General features: G+C 56.2%; 4 protein-coding genes across 4 annotated transcripts; 2 read left to right on the top strand and 2 right to left on the bottom strand.

Moving 5' to 3' along the window:
- Positions 1-123: 123 nt before the first annotated feature.
- On the top strand, positions 124-2,137 carry IWZ02DRAFT_360281 (ARS binding protein 2-domain-containing protein; the record flags this gene model as incomplete). The annotated part of the gene is made up of 3 exons (XM_066764329.1): positions 124-456; positions 800-1,561; positions 1,622-2,137. Coding segments are annotated over 3 exons (1,611 nt in total), but the record flags the coding sequence as incomplete, so codon positions are not given.
- Positions 2,138-3,146: 1,009 nt separating this feature from the next.
- On the top strand, positions 3,147-8,161 carry IWZ02DRAFT_56933 (uncharacterized protein). The gene is made up of 3 exons (XM_066770904.1): positions 3,147-5,888; positions 5,983-6,108; positions 6,155-8,161. The coding sequence occupies exons 1-3, from the start codon at positions 3,287-3,289 to the stop codon at positions 7,858-7,860; spliced, it is 4,434 nt and encodes a 1,477-aa protein (XP_066619964.1). The 5' UTR covers positions 3,147-3,286; the 3' UTR covers positions 7,861-8,161.
- An 88-nt stretch (positions 8,162-8,249) lies between these two features.
- On the bottom strand, positions 8,250-12,132 carry IWZ02DRAFT_501547 (meiosis protein SPO22/ZIP4 like-domain-containing protein). The gene is made up of 3 exons (XM_066770280.1): positions 11,635-12,132; positions 11,074-11,576; positions 8,250-11,023 (listed from the first exon to the last, which is right to left on the bottom strand). The coding sequence occupies exons 1-3, from the start codon at positions 11,690-11,692 to the stop codon at positions 8,492-8,494; spliced, it is 3,093 nt and encodes a 1,030-aa protein (XP_066619963.1). The 5' UTR covers positions 11,693-12,132; the 3' UTR covers positions 8,250-8,491.
- Positions 12,012-14,392, bottom strand: IWZ02DRAFT_459079 (Zn cluster transcription factor Rds2). The gene is made up of 7 exons (XM_066768061.1): positions 13,978-14,392; positions 13,885-13,907; positions 13,752-13,769; positions 13,363-13,681; positions 12,537-13,303; positions 12,291-12,487; positions 12,012-12,243 (listed from the first exon to the last, which is right to left on the bottom strand). Exons 1-7 carry the CDS (start codon positions 14,171-14,173, stop codon positions 12,186-12,188), a joined length of 1,578 nt encoding a protein of 525 aa, XP_066619962.1. The 5' UTR covers positions 14,174-14,392; the 3' UTR covers positions 12,012-12,185.
- Positions 14,393-14,436: the final 44 nt, after the last annotated feature.

Here is a 14,436-nt window from a genome sequence, read left to right as displayed (position 1 = left end):
AGTCTCAACCCGACCCCGACCAACAATTCATCGCAGCTGCAACCTCACGTGGCCGCCTCCTCTCCCTCGCCTTATTCCAACCAATCTCCCCACTTCAATGGCTCTCCCGGCCCGGGCCACCAGGCTGGTTACGTGCCCACCGATCGCGCCCTGCCCGACAGGGAATCCGTCACGGCCGACAACCTCGACGATGCCTACGCCCAATTCATTGTTTACTGCAACCCATATCTTTCCCCCACAATTGCGACTACTGAGCTGAAGCGAATCTTCAAAAAGCCACCCATGAGCGATAACAAGACGTTTGATCTCTGGAAGCTCTACGACCTCATCGGCAAGCTCGAAACTGGTGAAATCAAGACTTGGATTCAGTTAGCCCTGGACCTTGGGGTCGAGCCGCCAGATACGTCCAAAGGGCAAAGCACCCAAAAGGTCCAGCAATATGCAGTTCGATTGAAGGTGAGTCTCTTCTCTATTCAAGGCGGGTGTTGAGGAAAAGGATACCTCCTGGCACTTGGGGTTGCGTTCAAGAAGCAGTCGTTCATGACTACGACTGCGCCCAGAGAACAATCAGCACTACAGCGCCATGGGTAACTTGTGTGCATCACGACTAGCATTTGGGGAGCTGCCGTTCTGCATAATAGCCGCGCTCTGGGAGCAGTCAAGCAACACCATGGCTTTGGGGGAAATTCACGCGTACTGTGGCTAGTGTTCGGGGAGCAGTCAATTCTTACCACACCCCACTGTACAACCGTCTCTTGAAGCATCTTTTGGCAATATCTCTGCAAACTGACACTGTTAGCGATGGATGCGTGCACTGCACATTGACGGTTTCTTCGAGTTCCTGCGTGGCCGGCCGCACAACTATCTCCACACCATTCCGCCTCCAGACGGACCAGTTCCCGAAGTGCGGGATGGAGTCGCGTTAGAGGAAGATCTTGCCGTCCGGGCACTAGATCCGACGTTCAGGCCGAAACGCGGTCGGCGAAAAGTCGACGAGGACGATGGCGGCAATCCCACGCCCCCAAAACGGCCGCAGCTGGACACGTCCTTTGCCTTGAATACTCCTCATCAACACAATCATTCAGCATACGCTCAGAGTGCCCTTGCTCTGAGCGCCCAACCAAACGACTACGATCCTTGGACGGCCGCCTCGCTGTCGGCTGCCAACACGCAAAGGGGTCTCGAGCCACATTCCGCCGCGACTGCTCCCGGAGGTCATCAATTCCGACTCAGCCAGGATAATCCGCAAACGCCGCATCCATTGTCGGCTGTAAGTCCCATGACCGATCGGCCACCGGATTCAGCTTTCCCCGACGATCCATCGTCTGCGATGACTCCGTCGACATCAAAACGCCAACGAAGACGCCATGGCCCGGCAGTATCATCGGCGTGGCCTGGCAGCAGTGGAGGTGGCAGTGGGAAGATCCGTGGGCGGCCGCCACAGAATCGATCCGTCCGAAACGGGCCATTCGTCACGTTTCCAGCAAATCCAAACGCCAAAGAAGGGCCGACAGTCGACATTCGCCGGCATAGTTCGGGTCAAACTCCGGTTGACCAAAGCGTGGGGCAGCAACTACTCGAAGCATCACAACAAGGCCGGTACATCCACCCATCATATCAGTTTCCTCCGACGCCAGCGTCAGCTACTCAGGCTGGTCAAACGGCAACTGCGCACAACCGTGCTGGACAGCGTCTGTCTTTGCAAGTTCCTCAACACCAAGGCGGGCCTGTCCATCTAGTTACCCCTACGGTGCTCGTCAATGGGCAATCGGACAGTCCCCATGCGCATCAAGCGCCGCAATTAGCTCCAGCCGGAAAGCCGGCACCAAGGGTTTCGAGAGAAAACCTCAAACGGCTATTGGCTGCGGACCTCTTGCGCGCCGATCTGACAAATCGAAAGCGATTGCGCGGTCAAGAAGCAAAGGACCTGGCTGATTCACTGCTCAACCGCCTGAGCTCACAAAACGACGGGCCGTCGCTTGTCTTGAGCGGCAAGCCAGATATGGAGGTGCAGCTGGTGACTTTTGCGTGCTGGCTGGGGTATGCAGTGCAGCTCGGTCTCGCCAACGGACCTGTGTCCGGGGGCCAAAAGAAGATTGCGGTGCAAAAGTACAGAATCAGTGGCGACGGGTACGAGAGTCCAATAGACGACGAAGAGGACGAAGACGGCCAGAGAGACGGCACGCCCGCGGCCGGCGAGGACAGCAGGATCAAGGAAGTGTTTGACGTCAGCTGGAGTTTGCTTTTAGGGGGCTGCAGTGGTGAGTTCAAAATCCAGGGATTGAGTAATGATAGCACCGAAACGAAAAAGGAAGAGGAGACACAGGGCGAACAAGAAGACGAAGCGGAGAAGGAAAAGAGGCTGCAAGACAGGGTCAAGGCGCTGGAGGCCGAGCTGAAGACCAAGGACAAAGAAGTACAAGAGTGGCGGCAGCGGGTCTTGGAGGTGGTGCTCTAGCTGCAGCAGAACAGACGAATGCTTCTCGTCGTAATGGCGAACGATGCTCCTCGAGCGCAAGTGTTACAGTGAGCGCATGGGTGATGGCGGACGGCAGCTTCTTGGGCCCATTGAAGTGTAATATCGAAAGACAGCTCCCTAGACGCGACTTTGGCGTTTGAACACACTCTTCTTCTTGGATGCTGTGACGATCTTTTTGGCGGGGGGGGGGGGAGAGCGGACCGGATCTGCGCAGGGAAAACCCGCGGCTCCACCAAACCACTCACTCGGTCTGACCTTTTGGGCCTCCTGCACCCTTCCTCGTCGTGCTCCTCCCATCTCCTCCTCTTCTCGTTATCCTGGACCCCGAAACCTCTCTGCAACAACAACAACAACAACAATCGCTGCTCTCCACGTCTCCGCCTCCCCGGTCCTTGACTCTTGGTCGGCCCGAGACCCGGCGCGCCTATGTAGGTCGAGCCAGAGATCGGTCGATCCGCGCATATCAGCAGTATCCGTATTCGAAATGACTCTGCCGCGTTCGAAGCCCCGGCCTTCTGAGAATTAGCTTCCTTGCCTCTGCCCCGTCCCTCTCCAAATCCTCGCTTCTTCACACTTGTCGAGTCTCTGTCGTCCCTGTCTGTGCTGCGCTGCCCATCAGCCCTACTCCTCCTACCTTGGAGCACGAGGCTCTGCACTCCTCCTCGTGTCTCGGACTGCACCCTTGTCGCCGCTGCTCCCCGTCCGTCTCTCCGCCGTCTCGAATCGGAACCTCTTCTTCACACCACCCACTCGTCCAATTGCTTCTGCCGGATCCCTTCGACGCACGAATCCATGGGTTGAGGCGCGATGCTCGCTTCATTCGCCTCAAAGGGCCCCGCCGCCTCCCTCAACCACAAGGGACCGCCTTCGGAAAAGTCTCACAGCGTATCCGGCTTGCCGTGGTATCTTTTTGGTGACCTGCGCTCCCCGTCTTCTGCATCGCCACGAGGTCCAGAATCCGAGCCCGACATTTACGCACGAGACGATGTATTTGGCGAGATTTCGCTCACAGATTTTCTCGAAGTCGAGCAGAAACCCGTCTTCGTCGTTGATTTGCTCGCCAGAGCCTTTAGTGCCCCCGACATTTACAACATCCAAGCCGAGGCCAGGTCGCTGCCCATTATCTACTGCAACCCATACCTTTTGGATGTCCCCGGCTTGCTTGACATTGTGACGGGCAAAAAGAGCGCAGATCCTTACACCCAACCAGCATGGGTCACTTACTCCGTACTCCGAGCGTGGATCATGGACGATGGCATGAGGGACTGGGCGCCGAGGCCAAAAAAGACTTCTATCGTGTACGCCGGGATGAAGTGGAACGCGACAACCGTTCGGAGGAGGTGGAAAGTGGTCGTGGGAGATGCCTATCGCCATGAATCGGACATCACCTGCTATTACACCAACGTGGTATGGGCGAACAAGGCCGTGGGCACAGTGGCTTCCATCGAAAACGTGCCAAAGCAATCGGAGCCTCGTGCTGCGAAAATCCCGGAACAACAATCGAGAGAAGTGGATCATGATGGGATGCCAGGGACTGCTGAGACTGCCAGAGAACACAAGACCAAGAGCCCGCCGCCTTCTCAGAAGCCACGAGTCCCTGCAATTGCGAAGACACGAAGGTTGAGCTCACCACCGCCGACGAGCGCCGCACCCGTCACGCCAGGAACCAGCACCAACGTCCGCCATAGCTCGGTGACAGCTAGTGTCCGCCATGACTGGACTTGCGAGCCACCACCGCCAAATCTCTCCCCACACATTCAGCTTGCTCGAAGTGTTGACTGGGCTTCGACGCCACTAGGGCCCATCGGCAAGTGGTCGAATGCTCTCAGGCACATGTGCAACCTCCTCATGGCATGCCCAAACCCGGCTATCCTCTTCTACGGTCCTTCCCTCACCATGATATACAACGATCAATATCTTCCGCTTGCTGGAGAAAAGCACCCCGCGCTGCTTGGATCTGCACCATGGGTTGGGTTTAGCGAGGCCTGGGATGACTTTGAGCCATTCTTCAGAACGTGCGAAGAGTCTGGTCGTGGCGCAATGGTTGAAAACATGTTGCTGTTTCTAAATCGTGGAAATGGACCCAAGGAAGAAATGTATTGCTCATTCAGCTTCACTCCGGTCTTGGAAGAAGACAAAATCATCGGCTGGTACGAGGTGGTCTTTGAGACGACCAAGCAAATGATTACCGAACGGCGCATGTCGACACTTCTCAAATTGGGAGAAATTCTGGCCACTTCACAGGATCTTAAGGCTTACTGGCAGCATGTCCTACAGGCATTGGCCACAAACACCCACGACATTGGGTTTGCCATTCTGTATTCGGTACAAGACGCCACAGCAGAAGGCCATGTCACGATACCAGATTCGGCTGGTCCAAAGAGGTACGATCTGGAAGGTTCCATAGGAGTACCAGACGGACACCCAGCTCGAGCAACCCCGATCGATGTAACCCAGGGCCGAGACGGTTTCACCGCCTACTTTCGCAATGCTGCACAATGCGACGAGCCATTGCTGCTCCGAGTCGAGGACGGCACTCTGCCAGAGTCACTAGTGCAAGGCATTGAGTCTCGCGCCTGGCATGAGCCATGCGATGCCGTCGTCATTAGCCCAATCCGGCCAACCACTGGCCACGCCCTCACCCGTGATACTGCCGTTGGCTTCTTGGTCATTGGATTGAATTCACACCGTCCGTATGACGAAGAGTACCGCACCTTCATCAACCTCCTCAACCGCCAAATCACCACCTCCATGGCGTCTGTGCTCCTCCTCGAAGAAGAAACCAAGCGCGGCCGCACCATTGCCGAACAAGCTGCATACGACCAATTCAAGATTGAAGAGCTGCTCCGCGTGCGCACTCAGGAGCTCGAACAGAGCGAGCTGCAGCTCAAGCACTTTGCCGATGGCGTTCCGACGGGCATCTTCGTCCTTGAGTTCACCCCCGACAACATGGCGGGCACCTACCGCTACCGGAACGAAAAGTGGTTTGAACTGACGGGCGACACGCGCGAGGACACGGGCTCCTGGCGCTCGCCCATCTGGCAGCTCATGCACCCCGACGACGTGCCGGGTACCCGGCTCGAGTGGCGAAAGCTCATGGAGGAGAAGACAGAAGTCTCGTTCGAGTTTCGCATTCCCCGGAGCAAGGTCAATCGCGTCCCTAAGCCGCCTGTGGATGAAAGCTTTCCGTGCACGTGGATCTTGTGCTGCGCCTTTTCGATTGTCACCGAAGATGGGTGGTTGAGGAGTATAGTTGGTAGTGCAACGGACATTACTGCCGTCAAGTGGGCCGAGGGGATTCAGAAGAGGAGGATGGAGGATGCGCTGGAGGCCAAGAGGCAACAGGAGAACTTCATCGATGTTACGAGTCACGAGATGAGGAACCCGTTGAGTGCCATCATGATTTCTGGTAAGTGCGAAAGATGAATAGCGACCAAGTGTTCTCAAACTCCCACAAATGCGTCAATGAGTCTACTGAATAGAACTCTACTGACAAATTACAGCGGACGACATCATCACTTCATTACGCTCCCTTGAAAGAAATGCAATGAATTTCGAAACGATTGTCAAAAACAGCATCGACGCTGCACAGACAGTGCTCCACTGCTGTCAACATCAAAAACGAATAGGTAAGTGCTAGATTCACGATCTTTTGGACAATCTAACAGGGGGCAGTCGACGACATTCTGACTATTAGCAAACTGGACTCAGGGCTCTTTAGCATTGTTCCAGTCAAAGTTGCGCCCATCAAGCTCCTTGAAGATCTTTCCAAGATGTTCGCCGGCGAGTACAATGCTGCAGGCATAACGGCAACAACCCACGTCTCTGCATCTTTCACCGCGCTTGGAATCGATAACGTCATCATGGACTCCTCACGTCTCAAACAGATCCTGATCAACCTTGTAACCAACAGCATCAAGTTTACGCAATATTCGCCCACCAGGAAAATCAGCATCAGCATCAGCGCCTCTACAGAAAAGCCCACGCAAAGCCCGGAAGGAATTGAGTACCTGCCGCTGCGCCGACCGCGCGAGGACCTCACTCTCCGCCGCGAATGGGGAACTGGGGATGCATACTTCCTCCAGTTCTCCGTCGCCGATACGGGGTGCGGTCTCAGCGTCGATGAAAAGAAGTTGCTCTTTATGCGATTCTCCCAAGCCCCTCGCACCATGGTGCATTACGGCGGAAGCGGCCTCGGCCTGTTCATCTGCCGGGAGCTGACAGAGCTCCAAGGTGGCAGTATTGGCGTCGAGTCCAAGGCTGATCGCGGGTCAACGTTTGCTTTCTTTGTCAAGGTGCGGAGAAGCGTCGAGCACGAGCTGCATCTGGAGAGCGGACCCGGGGCATCTTCAGGAGAAATTGTCAAGGTCAAGACGCGAGACTGCGGCGAAGATGTTGAGGTGGAGCCCACGGCGCAACGGCAGAGCCAAAACCTGGAGCAGGCATTTGAGCAGCCGCAGGTACCTAGGAAAGATTCCAGAGTGCCCAGCGTCTATATGCCTGTTGAGTCGCTGCCGCTTCGGCCTCAGCAATCGCCCCCTGTCACGCCTCCCGTCTCCTCATCAGCGTCCAACAATAATCCCCTCGACCCATCATCCTCCCCCGAGCAACCCTCGAAATCACTTCCATCTCGACCAGGCCCACGGCCCTCCAAACCAACCTCGACGCGCAAATTCACCTGCCTCATCGTCGAAGACAACAAGGTCAACCAATCCGTCATGTCCAAAGGCCTCGTCAAGCTCGGCCACACGGTGTACGTCGCGAACCACGGGCTCGAAGCGCTCGAGTTCCTCAAAGGGACCAAGCTGTGGCGCCACGACACGCTCGCTGATGCGCAATCGCCCATCGTCGCCGGCACCAACAACGGACCCCTGACCCCCGAGACCCCCGGCACCGAACACGACCACATGCTCGCGCCGCCCCACGGCGGCGTGCCCGAACAAGTTCTGTTCACGCCGCCGACGGGCGACGCCGACGGCGCCAAACCAGACAGCGCCGGGCTCCTCGGGCCCCCTGCACCGCGCCTCGCGCGTCAAGCCCCGTCGTCGCCACCTTCCACCACCACCACCTCTTCCGCCGCTGCCGCCGCCGCCGCCGCCGACGACGACGACGACGACCTCACCGTCATCCTCATGGACATTGAGATGCCCGTCATGGACGGGCTGACGTGCGTGCGGCGCATGCGGGCGCTGGAGCGCGAGGGCCGGCTCGGCGGCGGCTGCGGCGGCGGCCCCGTCCGCGTCATCGCCATCACGGCGAACGCGCGCGTCGAGCAGGTCCAGGCGGCCATGGACGCCGGTATGGATGATGTTGTTAGTAAGCCGTTTCGCGTCGGTGAGTTGATTGCGAGTATTGAGAGGTTGGTTGATCGGGGGGTATAGTTCGGGGAAGGGGAGGGGATGGCGAAACGGGGAGGGAGGTGGAGGCAGGCAGAGGCAGAGGCAGAGGTGGAGGTGGAGGTGGAGGCAGAGGCGGAAAGGAGGGGAAACTAAAAAAGACTGTAGGCAGGCAGGCAGGCAGGCAGGTGTTTCTGGCGTGTGTGCGCGTGGGCGCTTTGTAATGATACCCTTTTATCGTTGGTGCCGAGCCAACTGATTAATCCACCAACTAGGTACCTACCTACCTATCCACCGAACCATCTATGCAATTGAGTAAAAAGTTTAGCTTGAAAGTGAAAAAAGGGTGAAGTTTGCATACTGTCTGATAGGCAGTGGGGATGTGGAATAGCTTGCTGTATGTAGGCACAGGCACCAAAAAAATCATCATGATGGAAGAGGAGGAATTTTTTGAGATTAGCCTGGTTGCTACGTATTCAATGTACTTGCTAAAGTGTGTCTGGGCTGCTACATGTAGTACCCGGATAGCTAACGCCCTTCCTTTCCCCCCAAGATGATATCTCAAAAGAGCAAAGAGCGACAGGTACCTGGGTAGCAAAGAAAAGGAAATGCAGCAAACACGAAGCAAACCCCCCTCACACCATCAAACTCACCCTCCCACCTCCCTCCTACAGACCTACCCACCAAACCCCAACCCCAACGCCACAACCTTCCTCCTCATCGCCTCCTCCAACCGCCCGTTATCCCTACTCCTCCCCGCCCCCGCCAACCGCACCGCCGCCTCGCCCCACACGCGCGCCTGCGCGTCGTCGTCGGCGCAGTAGAAGTCGACGGCGCGGTTGTAGCAAGACCCCGCGAGCCATTCGAGTTCGGTTTGTGGGTAAGATGAGGAAGAGGAAGAGGAAGAGGAAGAGGAGGAGGAGGAGGAGGAGGAGGAGGAGGCGATGGTGGTGGCTTGGTGGATGCAGGAGAGGGCGATGGCGTTGGGGGAGAGGGGAGGATTGGTGGTGGTGCTTGTTGTTGTTGTTGTTGTTGTTGTTGTGGTGGGGGATGGGAGTGATGGTGTAGCGAGGGCGAGCTGGAAGAGGCAGCGGAGCCAGCGTGCGAGGTGCGCGATGTCGTTTTTGTTTTTGTTTTTGTTACTCGAGCTGCAGCGATTGACCTCCTGCCAACTGGCGTTGATGATGCGCTGCAGCACGTCCAAGATGCGCCGGCGGTGCTGCACTGTCGACGACGGCAATGGTGGCTCGTGACCACCACACCCTCCTCCCTCTCTGCTGCTGCTGTCGGCCTTGCACAGCTCGGCGTGCGCGTTGAGCGCCAGGTCTGCCAGCGTCGCAAGGTGACTCGCATACCACGCGTGATCTCCACCTGCGGTCCCCGCCTTCTGCGCCGCATCGTGGTCGAGGCACTCGGCGAACAACGCGTCGAGGCTGTCCCAGTTGCGCGACATGAGCGCGGCTTCGAGCTCGTGCCGGAGCAGCTGCGCGCGCTTGCTGAACAGGTCAGACAGGCTCGAGCCGCCCAGATCGGAGGTGCTGCCGTGAGGAGAGGCGAGTAGCGCGCGGTACGCTTTGGAGTGCTGGGACACGCGGGCATAGGCGGTGATGGAGTCGGGCGTCGAGTCTGACGACCGGGCCAGGACGACGGCGCTGGATCCGGCGACGAAGTGGGCAATCAAGAGACGCAGGGTGACATCTGTTGGTGTCGATGATGACAACGCCGTCCCCGTGGCCTCGCCTGTTTGGAGCAGGCTGGTGAATCTGATGCAGCTGTCGAGGATGGACAGGAGCCGCGCGGGATGCATCGAAGCGAGGTATTTGATGCCGATGTTATAACTGTTGCGCGAGAACCACTCCAGCTCTTCGTGCGGGAAAACGGGACACCTCTTGCCTCCTTCTCCCAGCCTGTGTTTGTCTGCTTGAGTCGCAGCGCCCTCGAACAGCTTTGCCAGGTGTCCCATCATGTCGTCAGTCGCGGAATTGGGCAGCTCGAGCTCGTTGACAAGCATCCGTGCAGTACAGCGCAACAAGGCCGGCAGGTGCACGCCAGGCGGCGGGTTGTAGTCGTACTTTTCCAGAATCCTCTGGAGCGCTAGGATCGTCGACTGCTTGTCCTCTGCCCCCTGGGCGTCCATGACGCAGGCATAGAGAATGGTCGCGTCCGTGTCCGATTGCGAGCAAACCACGTCGAGACACTCTGCCGCAAAGGCTCGGTCGTGGTCCCTGAGAGCTACTTTGTACATGAGCAATCGCGTCAGAGGCTCCTTTCTGCCTGCTTCAGACATCTGGAAAAAGATTTCGCGAGCTGCGGCCCAGTCTTGCCGTGCAGTGGCACAAAGTATCGTCTTCCGTGAAACCTTGGCTCGATTTTGTTCTCCTGATTTGGCGAAAATGGGGTGCAGCGCCAAACGAGCCAGCTGCTCTGCTTCTGCAAATTGTTCTTGTTTGCAATTACCCTCGATCCGTTTCCACAATATTGTTTGGGACGCATGGGTTGCTGGCGCACTGAATGGCTCGCCCATGTTCTGAAGTGCGCTTTCAAATGTCTCAAGAAGGGCTTCGGTATAACGCTGGTTATTGGTCTCTACCATTATCCATATTCTGGTGACAATCGCCTTTTCAATCCATGCATTATTCTGATATTCAAAAAGCCGTGAGTGCAGAAGAGCGTCCAGAGCTTTCAAAGCTAGATCTGGGCTCCAGTTCATTAGCCTGTGGACGTGGTGGATGATAGTCCTGAAATTTGGCTCTGTGAGAACAACAAGTCTCATCATGCGATCCAAGGCCTCATAGTAATTTGCCACGTCCGGATTCTCTTCTGAAGTGAGCAGATCCATTCGGAGCAGGGACACGACCATCTTGTCTCCATGACTCATCTCCAACACATCGATGAGATTGCTCGCCCTTTCTCTAGAATCCGATCTTTTTTGCTTGAGGTGCGCCCGTATGAGATAGTTGAGCACCGCCAGCCGGAGCTCGCTCGCGTCGTTCGTCAGCTCTCCGATGCTTTGCTCGCCAATGACATTGTAGGCCCGGTCGAGCCATGTAACAGCCTTCTCGCACTCTTGCCTTTGCAACTGATCCTTGCCTATTTCAAAGAGAATGTCTGCAAGCATCTCAGCCGTCTCGGGCGAGAGCCGAGAGGAATCGAGGCCGCTTTTGGAGTAAAAGTATTCGGCAAGATCGAGTCTGGATTGCTTCCAAGCCTGCGCAAAGTTAGTCTCGCGAGCGGGACATTACAGGCCTTGCGACCCACGTTCGCCGTGCGGAGGACGTAGTACTCGGCGCTCAATCTGTCGTAGATTTCTCGGATGTCTGGATCCAAGTCCTGACGTCGATTTGAGAAATCCTCTTGCCAGTAGGCGGACCGCTCCAAAGCCTTTGTGCAAGCATCCAAATGTCCCTCATCGAAGCAAAATTTGGCCGCTTTGAGCGCCACCTTGAACACCCGTATTACATTGTCTGGCGCCTTGACGGCTCTCCCACTCGTTTGGGCAGAGTCCAGCAGCAAGACGGCAAACACGCGTAGAAGGCACAGAAGCTTCCTGCAGGGCTCGTCTTTGCTGGCTGGCTCGTCTCGAAGGAATCGAGTGGAAAAGTTCCATAGCTCTGTGGCATGCCGATCGAGGATGTCGGCTTTGGACGCGAGTGCGGGGGATGCAGACAGCGGAAATTTGTCAATGTGATGTTGCAAGTCCTGCGGGAGGTCTGGAGAGGCGAGGTTGGAGAGGACGCGGCGGTGAAGGGTGCTTGCAAAGGCTGCGCGTGGTGTCTGTCAGCTAAAGATGGGCGGAAATGGGGTCTGAAATGCACGAACAGGTCAGCGACGCAATGCTCTTCTCTCCAGCTTGGCGAGTCTTGTGGCCAGAATGCATGTTGTGAGGGGATGTTTGGTGTGGAGAGTGTGAGCCTAGGTAGAATTCATGTGGAAGGGTCCAAGCCAACAGGCTAATCACGTAGACACGCTCTCACCGAGTGCAGCCCTTTGCGAGCAGAGGCGCTGGGCGATTCGCCAACTGTAAACATCCGGGACTGGTAGAGTCATAATCATCGTTGCTCGCGTCTTCCGACTTGACTATTGAAAATTCAGTCTGCACACGTACATCTCAAAGACTTGATATTTCGCCCAGGGCGACTCACAGGCAACCCCATATTGACTGAACCTATTCAGCGCAAATCCTACAACTCCGAGGCAAAACCAGAAAAGACACATGGCCGCCCAAAGCCTTTCTCGTCGTCCGTTGCCCTATTCCTTTTTGTCTATGTCCGCAAATAGCTGGAGAGGAAACAAAATGTATGTACCCAAACAAAAAAAGACAGGGAAAAAAAAAAAAAAAGAAGAAGAAGAAAAAGGAAAAGATCAAGCTATTAAGGGTCGTCATTGTCGGTAATTATGGGCAAGAAATTCCCAATGATTAGGGATGGGCTGCATGACATTAGTCTCAGAATCCGGCCCTAGGCTTCAAGACTTACATGTCGTAAGCATCGCGACGGATTGTAAAAGAAAAACAGCAACGAATCTCTGGCTCCTTGGATTCTGAATCTGGGTTTTTCAAGAGGCAGCTTGTCAAGATCGCCTTTTGCGAACTGTCAAAGGCAATGGCGCCAAACTTTTCCCAATAGCTGACTAGAGATTTCTCCTCGACAATCTCGTGGAGAGAAGTTTTACCCTGCAACATGTTAGCGCCCCCGATGCATCAACGACTTGCCAAGTCTTACGTCGCGGAGATTCTCCGTCGGAACTTTGACGAGCTCTGCCATTTCGTTGTTGGCCCGGAAAATCTCGCCCGTTCTCCTCCAGCAACATGCCGGAATGGCCATGCTGGCGAAGACGCGGTCGTACTCCATCAGACACCTCTCGAACCACATTTCAACTCTCACGAGCTCGATATCAGTCAACGTTTGCACGCGTTCTCTAAACTTGGGCCGAAATCTGTCCATGCAGCGGAGGATTTTTTGCCGCGACGTTGGATGAAATTTGCGCTCCATGTATTGATATAGCCGCGCGTAGCCCTTGATGTAGTTGAAGGGCTTGAGTAGACCGGCGTCAAACTTTGCCTTGAGCAGCTTGTTCATGCGCTCTTCAGGCGTATCGGTGCCAGCAGGATCAGCAGCCGTCATGTAGTAGACTTCGCGAGCTTTGTCAAGCGGAAAGCTGCTCGGCGGTCGCGAAATCTGGTTGCCTGCTTTGGTCTGGGCAGGTGGCTGCGGCTGGCTACTGGGCTGGTTGGGAGGTGGCATGGAATTCGGACCAGACAACATGCTCATGGTGCTTGTCAAGGATTGATCGGGAAGGACCTGTCCCTGTTGAGTGTCCTCACCAGCGTACATGCCGCTATCGTCCAAGAAGCTGGTGCTCAGAAAGTCGTTGAGCAGGTTGTACTCGTTGGAAGCTTCGCTCGAATTGAACATGTAGGATGGGTGAAAGGCGTGCATGTCCTGGAAGTTGTTTTGGGCGCCGAAGTTCCAGTCATTGTAATTCAAGACTTTGCAGGCCTCGAGTTAGCATACTCGTCAACCAGGGGGGAACAATCAATCCACGAACAAGATTGCGAATTGCCTGCAAGATTGGAGGCTTGGGGCGCAGAGACTGGCGCAGGATGAGCGATGGAAGCAGAATTTGAGATGCCCTGAGGCACTGGAGGCGGCTGGAGAGTTAGCCCTGCGTCTTGCGAGTTGTTACGCTGATCTAGTGGGCGGAGTGTGGCATCGGGGGGTGTAGCAGGGTCCAGCTTTTTCGAAGCTTCCGCATCCCCAAGGGCTCCTCCTGGCGGTTCAGTTTTTTGGCGCTTTGCAGGCTCGCGTGGTTCATCATGGCAAAGATGGCCAATATTTCGCTTGATACACCTGGTACACGGACGCTCCTAATAACATCCAGGGTACTGCAGTCAGCGCGTGCATCCAGACTCTCCGGCGCATAGGGCTCGGACTTACGAGGTCGCATGTCATATGCTATAGACACAGAGATAGCATCATAGTCAGCATGTCGTGTTCACATACAGCTGCGCCGAGCCAACATACGCTTGCGCCCGGCGCGGGACAGCAGCAAAGGGTCGCGGCGGCTCACCGAACGTCTGCAGTAGATGCATGCTGGGTGGCCGTCAAAGTCAGCAAACCCCGGTCAAGACGGCGGGAAAGACATTTGTGGTCTTCAGCTAACCATGATTGACCTTCCTCCGCTTCTTTGCTGGGCTCTGGCTCTTGGATGCGGCATCGGCATTCTTGTCGATATCTTTGGAGGCCGAAGTTTTGCTGGCGGCGTCGCCCTTGTGGCCGGAATCCCGTGAAGATGTCATGACCGGAGGCGCAGCTCCATTAGAATCTTTTGCGGCGGTGTCTTGTGTAGCCTTAACCATCGAATGGGGTTATGGAGCTCGGAAAAGACTGAGGAGCGGATGCGGATCGGAACAGCGCCGGCGCAGGCGCATACGGGTCTTCGTCGGAAGGGCGCGTCAGAAGCTGTGGCGGACACATGGAAACGTCAGGTCGACGGGGCCGTGACGGTGAAGAGGGACGAGAAGACTGGCGGATGCGGCGTGGGAGGAGATGAAGCCTTGAGGCCTGGTCTGGTGCGGATGAGGGCGCGCGGGCGAAGGCGGGGCGTGTGATGGCCTTCCCT

This window comes from Phyllosticta citriasiana (assembly GCF_038021145.1).
Source record: "Phyllosticta citriasiana strain CBS 120426 chromosome Unknown IWZ02scaffold_12, whole genome shotgun sequence".
Lineage (NCBI taxonomy): Eukaryota > Fungi > Ascomycota > Dothideomycetes > Botryosphaeriales > Phyllostictaceae > Phyllosticta > Phyllosticta citriasiana.
The sequence above is the reverse complement of the archived record's forward strand: the minus strand, read 5'-3'. Positions and strand labels throughout refer to the sequence as shown.